General features: G+C 32.6%; 1 protein-coding gene across 2 annotated transcripts; it reads right to left on the reverse strand.

Annotated features, from left to right (window-relative positions):
• Nucleotides 1-1,294: 1,294 nt before the first annotated feature.
• LOC102593191 (protein AIR2-like) lies at nt 1,295-6,164 on the reverse strand. Of its 2 annotated transcripts, none has more exons than XM_015302898.1 (8): nt 5,763-6,164; nt 5,574-5,627; nt 4,111-4,227; nt 3,848-4,006; nt 2,784-2,945; nt 2,580-2,696; nt 2,352-2,459; nt 1,295-2,207 (listed from the first exon to the last, which is right to left on the reverse strand). In XM_015302898.1, the coding sequence occupies exons 1-8, from the start codon at nt 6,072-6,074 to the stop codon at nt 1,776-1,778; spliced, it is 1,461 nt and encodes a 486-aa protein (XP_015158384.1). In that variant the 5' UTR covers nt 6,075-6,164; the 3' UTR covers nt 1,295-1,775. The 2 variants fall into 2 exon arrangements, with proteins under 2 accessions (XP_015158384.1, XP_006340438.1); XM_006340376.2 differs by having other exon boundaries at nt 5,574-5,630; nt 5,763-6,163.
• Nucleotides 6,165-7,540: the final 1,376 nt, after the last annotated feature.

The following is a 7,540-nucleotide window of genomic DNA, read 5'->3' on the forward strand; positions in this document are numbered from 1 at the left end:
TACAAGTTTTCTAGATAGTATCACTTATATGGAATTTTAACTTTTGTTAATTTTTATTTTTGCTTGAATTTCGAAATTCAAATTCGCATATCTAAGGTGATGTCTTTAATTAACTGCAACTCTGCAAGTATGAAATATTATGTCTAATCATCTTTCCCCAATATCAATAACTAATAATTTATAAATGAAAATATTAGTAATTGAACTAGTCCTTCATTATGGTAATGACAATTAATTTTAGAAAAAATTGTTTAAATCCACTTATTTTATTATATTCTCTAAAATTTCCTGTCATTTGAAAAAATTTACAAAAATCCTTACTTTACGCAATGTATCAGGATGTTACTTTATGCGATGTATCAGTCGAATACATCATTTTACGCGATGTATCGATCATATTTTTCCATTTTTCTCCCCCTTTTTCTCTTTCCTTCATCATTAACTTTTGATTTTTTCTCTCTATTTTTTCCTTTTCTTTTTTTTTTAAAGAAAAATCATCCACTCCTACATTTAATTTGTCTCGCTATATATTCAGAAGTGAACTCAATTTTATTTTTTTTAATAAATATGGTTGCATCACTATTTTTTATTTTTATTTTAAAAAAAGGAAAAAATCAAGTGAGAATTGATTTCTAGTCTTTTAGTAAATAGCGGACATTTAATCAAGTGCACCATTTAATCTTTTTGTAGTATTAGTGTCAACTGATAATATTACATCAATTTTAGAATATATATACATAAAATAATTAATTTTACAGAAAAAAAACACCAATTTACATGCCCAATTCGCCATTTTACATGTTATGATACATAGAAGTAATATTCTAATTCCAATCAAATTATTGGATTTCCTCCTACATTTTTTTTTTTGGCAATTAAACAAAGTTTGAGAAGTGATTCTTGGATTAAGATTTAATTTAGCAATATTGCATGTAATTATGTTAATAGTCTATGTGATTATAAGTTATTAGAAGGATAATTGAGGTTTGTAGAATTCAGTTAAAGTTCTAAACCTTATCATTGTAATTGATTGTAGAGTTATCGTTAAACGTTATTGAATAGTATGTTTAAGCCTTTTAGAGAGATTTGAAGTATATCTCATTTTGAATATACTTTTTACTATAAGGTTTTGATTAGATATTTGAATATGCTTTTTACTATGTATGACAAGCTCACATAGAGTTTTTTTACAAATTACAAGTAATTTGAAAACGCAATCTTCTTGATACTTGAATGATTATACAGAAAAGAAAAATTCAAAAATAATTTTAATAAAATCTTTTGGATACCTGAATGACCATATAGTAAAACAACTCAAAGTCTAGATAATAAATTTCAACAAGACATCAATAAACGATACACCACTCAATAATTGGAATTACATAGGCTAAGCAATTGACAAAACCTAATTTCATATGCCCATTAAGCAGGAGAACAATAATGGAATCAAATTTATATTAATAATAATAATTAAAAAAGGAAAGGAGATGCCCCCCCTCCTCCCCTCCCCTCAGGTTTCAGGGTTGCAAAGGGGCAACCTTTTCGGTAAGGCGCCTTCGAAGGAAGGGTCCACAGACTTTTTACCCCAAGGTCAAGCCATCAGCTCAAATGGCGAGGTTGAGGGGCTTGTGTCTTAGGTCACAAGTTCGGGCCTTGTGCCAAGCAAACTAAGTCCAGTACCCCGAGGTTTGTAGTCTGCATTTGGCTCAAATGTTTGGTTCTGGATGGAGATTTGGTCATCCAAAAAAAAAAGAGAAGATGATGAAGGGTTTCTGTTACCATTCATAATTTCTTCTCCCATCATGACTGCTGTTGCCAAATCGAGAAGCTGAAAACCTATGGTGATGATGATGTTTGACTGATCCATAAGAAGTTGAATCATCAAAATCAAGCCTGTTGGACTTTCTAGATGAATAAGAAACAGAAGAATGATCACCAGAACCAACGTTGGATGTCCTGGCTCTCTTATGTCCAGGAGTTGAAGGAGATCTCCAACCATTGGATCGAGGAAAGTCTTCAGGATCATCGGTGATCCAACCAGCTCTTTGTTTTGTATTGTACCTTGATGCATATCCTCCTCCATATTCTGTGTTCTTTTTCCTTGCCTTACCATAATCATGAGGAGCCGATTGGAACTCATAATTTTCCTTTCTTTCCTTGAACACTTTCTTCTTGGGGGTTGATGATTCCCGATTCCACTTATTGACCTTTAGACATACAATAAACACACAATAAGGTAACATTGCAACAAACAGATTTAGAGTAGGAAATAAAGGAAGAGAGACAGAATTTGGAAAAAGGGGATGGAAGGGTGCAAATGAGCAGTTGTAAATCACAGATATATAACTCACTATATTGGAATTAGTGCATTCTCGTGCAAAATGCCCTTCTTCGCCACACCTATAACAAGAACTAAGATGCCATGTACCACTAGTCTCCCCACGAGATCCTGTGCATGCCTGCATTGACCATGTGTAAGTTGAAATTGCAGCATTCAAAAGGATGCCTGAACAAGGACAAGAGAAACACAGACCCCCCACACACACAGGAGTCATGACGTTTCATAGCCATTTACTTACCAAACCGGTATGGCCTAGTAGACCACATCTGTAACAGGATATTTCACTCGGACCACCATCAGGGTAGCTTGCACAGCAAAGATGACCAAAACTCTTACAAATGTAACATTGTATTTCCTGTAGAGGTCAAGGTGAAACAGGAAAATTGATAATTTAAGCACAAAAAAACAACTCAATTTCAAGTTAAAGTTTCTTCAGCAATACCTTTAGATCATCAGCAGAATAGTTATTCCAGCATGACAACATATCATGCCCAGAATCCCCACATTTTAAACACATTCTTGAACTCTCAGATCCTCCTTGGTTTTTTTCAGGGCAATCCTTAGCACGATGACCGCCCTTCTTACAGATAAAACACTCTTTGCCCTGTTCATAATCAGCAGACTGAGATATATACTCTAAGACCAAAATTGAAATAGCATTGGAATTTTATGGTCCAGATAATATATTTGTTTCAAAATCCAGGATAAACCTAATTTCAAATAGGCGCTCCTCTCGGGTATTCAGAATACTAATGTGCAATATACTCTGGTTAGCAAAGAACCTACCAATGAGGTCTGAACCTACCAAAAAGATTAACACAGAGAAAAAGTATGTGCAGTCATGCAACAGATGCACTTCTATGATTCTACAACTTACAACAGTATCTAAGTAGAACACAATCATCATATACTTCACTGGTTCTACTGATGAACCATACCCTGCTAAGAAGACAGGAGGACTAGGCGAGTTGATATAAATAACATGCCAGATAAGGGAGAGGCAATGATGAACTATGAAAAATGAAGTTGCTTTGAGGACTGCGGAAAAAGATAGAACTTATGATCTAGTTGTAATGTTTGGTCAGAAGTGGCAGTTTAGAAATTAGCACTTGGCATTCTGGTTCAGCATAGTAGATCTTACCCCTTTTTTGTGAACCTCAATTGCCAAGGAGTACACAGTTATTTGAATGGTTTCGTGGACATTCATTCACATCAGACATCGTTTTAGTAGGAAGTATAACTAATTCTCGCCAAAGGTCCAAATTTGAAGTCGACAAACATATACAGACCCTCTATACCTAATACCATTAACTTGGTCGTGATGTCTTTTGTTTATTGCACGGCAGTGCACGTCAAAACTGCTTGACTCACGATATTAGTCAATCAAAAAAATGAAACATAAGATCAAACTTTCCACTTAACCAATTCAACAATCGTGAGGAGACAAACAAGGTGAAATAATCACAAAGGGGACACATAATAATGGCAGCTATTTCAACCACTAACCTTTGTACACTGTCTAGAATTATGATCAAAACTCCCACAAACAAAACATGGCTTTTTGCGTTTGGCTGAAGTACAACTGACTGTCGTATGACCCTCTTCACCACAATTATAACACGTCCCCCAACTGCTGTCTGGAGGATCAAAGTATCTGGGCCCCCGCTGAGATCATAGAATGAATATAAAGATATAGACCAGCAAAGCCATTTAAGAGATTGTTTGGATTTGTGAAAAACAACAGTTCAAATCATATTACTTCAACTCACAAGAAGCCTTCGTAGGACAACACCATTAGACATCTCAACAGGATTCTTTTCAGCTGCATTGTCAACAACATTCATATCTATACTAACCACATTTTCTTCTTCTTTCATTCCACCCACCTACAACAGTCAAGAAGATAAACGTACATATCAGTGATCAAGCTCAATTTTTTCTACCATTAGTAATTCATTTTCCAGATTTCCAAATTAAATATGAAAACAAATACAGATTTATCCTTGCAACTCATTGTAGAAGAGGAACATTAAACTAACTTTTGTGTAAATGATTTTTTGTTGACAAAAGATAAACCTCTCTTTAAAACTTACTTCGGGTTTCAAAGGAATGGGGTTACATAAGCTTTATTCACATGTTCTGTGAACAACCATCATCAGTATACAATAGAAAGAATGAAGAGGAGCGACATATGGAACAAAAATGTGATGAAGAGGAGCAACATATGGAACAAAAAAGATGTGTCAAATTTTTGGTTGACCTTCTTTGTTAGGAAGGCACAATTCTCTAAACTCACTGAACTGAGAGCTAAACATGTACAGTATCACATCAGAATGGTACAATTAGTTATAAAAATAATCTTTAAAGGATATCTTTTGAACAGGAAACATCAGGACCAAAGTTCATCCCTGAAGGTACATTAGTGATCCAAATTATTATCAGACTCTATTATGATTCAGTAACCACTTGTGCCTCTAAATCCAACACAAGTAAAAAACGTTATTACAATAAAGGTTTCTTTTTTGAGTTTAACTGTTTTAAGTCTTTATAATTCTCTTCATCTTAAAAACTCTGTCCACTTATATTTAACACCATTTGACTGGGTAGTAACTTGACATGTGTGCATACAAATAGTAGGATGATAATCTAAAAGACAACAGGTTCAAAACATGAAATCAAAGTTCAAACTGGATAGCAGGATGGATCTTTTAATATATCTGAATAGTATAATGAATTAAAATTCTTGAAAGTCGTGCAAAAAGCAAGTATATAACAAAATGATTGCTATCTTAAAAATTATTGGACATCTCAAAAAAGAGAACTTGGAATCGACAAGGTATAGCATTTCATCCATTCCTTCCTTTTCCTTAAAACAAATCATCCCAAGACGCAATAACTTCTTTTAGTGGTAAGTACTTGTCTATCGAGCCAAGGGTCTATCCAAAACAGCCTTTGGGTATGTTCTTGTCATTGTTAATGGTAAGAACTAACTTCTTTTGTAGTTATTTCGATTTTCTATTTTTTTGTGAATAGGTGTAGTTTCAGTTATCGGTTTTCTATTAGCGGCTTAAACTATACCTCCACTCTGTTTATTGGTTTGAGCAAGATAAAACTTATTTACACTGAATATTTATGCTGAAATTGGTGATATAATAAGCAAAAACACAGTGGTGAATATAGAACATGCAAAAAACGCCAAACAGCTAAATGTGCAGAAGCAAATTCACATTACCATAGACATATCACTACAGAAGCTCTGAAACCCCTTATCTATTCCACTTGACACCTGCTGGATAACAAAGTTAAAAAATCACATAAATCAATCAACTTCAAATCAAAACAATTAGTTAAGCTAGTAAATAATGCATAAAACATCATCAATGCAATCTCACCAATTTTCAGACTAAATTTAACTACTTACAGGGTCTTCTGGAATCTCAACATTCTTTTCCTTCTTCTTCTTCTTCTTTTTATCTTTCTCTTTCTTTTCCTTCTTCAAATCTGTAACAACTACAACTTCGCCATTTTTAGTTGAGCACCCACGAAGCAAAGCTTTCTCAACAATTTTCAAGCTGAGATCTTCATTAGCTTCAACATCATCATCTTCATCTTCCTCTTTTCTTTTCTTACTTCGCACTCTCTTAGATTTCTTAATTTTTACCTCTGCTAATTCCTCTACCTCCATAACATCTGATTTTGCTGATTTCTTCTCCTTCTTCTCTCGCTTACCCATTTTTTTACAGTGAAATTCCAATCGATTTGGCTAGGGTTTTACGCGGAGAAGAAGGGAGCAGAGATAAACCCTAATTTCAAAAATTCCCAATTAATAAGAATTCGAATGTAATTAGGGATTATTGGGCCTTCGAATTTTTAAATGGGCTTTTGGAGTGATATTAGAGTTTGGGCCAAGTGCACTATTTTAAGGCATAGACAAATTTATTTGACAATACTTATTGGAAGTTGTTGAATATAAATTTGTTATATTTCTTTAGTTATTTATGTTTGTTATTATTTATTAGTAATTATAAGTGTTGTGTAATAACTAACTTGTTTGAATTTAAAGTTCTACATTAATTGACATTATTATGTTATAAGAAATGGCGTGTTGTAATTATAGCTTCTCGACTCTTTAGCGTTGTTAATGAAAAAAAAAAGGAAGAGAAGGGTTGGTATTACTTAATGATTACGCGATTCGAATTAAGTTGGACTATAATGTGGACTTGGAATATCAAGGTGGAAACAGAAAAAAAATAGTTAATGATCGAAAGCAAAAGAGAAATTAAGTTTGAATTATAAGTAGTGCTTTTCAAAATGGTCAAGTATATTACTCTCTTTATTCCTATTTAGTTGTTACTGTTTTAGAATCATGCCCCTTTAGAAGCTAGATAACTTTATCACTGTACTCTTATTTGGTGTTTTTTTGAAGTCGAGTTTTCAATAAATGAACACTAATTAACTAATTTTGATTATTAATTTGATCAATGAACATGAATAAATTACTACTTAATTTTCTTATGTTGGTCAAATTCATATTCTCAAGGCATTATAACTCTCAATGGTAAAATAGGGAGAATAATATCATTTATGCATAGATTTTATAAAATGAATAGTATTCTCCCTTGTACAACAATATTTGTCCACTATTGACTTGACACACACATTAAGAAGCAACAAAATAATAAGAGTATGTGGGTGCACTATCTTTTGAATATATTAAATTTAATGCTTAACAAAATGTATTAGATATTGAGTAGTATTTAATAACAAAGGTAAGTGTAAGACAGACAAAACAGGTAAAACATCTCTTTATTTTTTTAAAAATAGACAAGTATTGTTGGACAACTATTTTTTATATAGTGGACAACTAAAAAAAGACAAAAAAAATATTAAAAACATTTACTTTTAATAAAAACAACATGAAAATAAGAACATAGTGCGAATATTTTTAATTAAATAAATAGGCATGACTTAATTAGATTCCCAAGATAAGATATTATTAAATTTCTTCTTATCCTCAAAAAGGTATGAAAAACATGGTGTATGAAACTTCTAAATAATATAAAAAATATCTCAATAAAGCAAAATGCACCTCAAAACCAAAACAGGAAACACTATCAACGTGAAAATACCTATTAAGGATATTAAAATCAGAATTATTTAAATTTAAATTTGCATTAAGTACAAATAATTAAGGCCTAA

This window comes from Solanum tuberosum, unplaced genomic scaffold (assembly GCF_000226075.1).
Source record: "Solanum tuberosum cultivar DM 1-3 516 R44 unplaced genomic scaffold, SolTub_3.0 scf00017, whole genome shotgun sequence".
Taxonomy (NCBI): Eukaryota; Viridiplantae; Streptophyta; class Magnoliopsida; order Solanales; family Solanaceae; genus Solanum; species Solanum tuberosum.

Coding starts and splice junctions, on each gene's coding strand:
- LOC102593191 (XM_006340376.2), bottom strand. CDS start 6,074: ATGGGTAAGCGAGAGAAGAAGGAGAAGAAATCAGCAAAATCAGATGTT. Junction 2,697..2,783: donor ATTCTGCTGATGATCTAAAG/GTATTGCTGAAG, acceptor TGACCTCTACAG/GAAATACAATGTTACATTTG. Junction 2,208..2,351: donor AATGCACTAATTCCAATATA/GTGAGTTATATA, acceptor GTATGTCTAAAG/GTCAATAAGTGGAATCGGGA.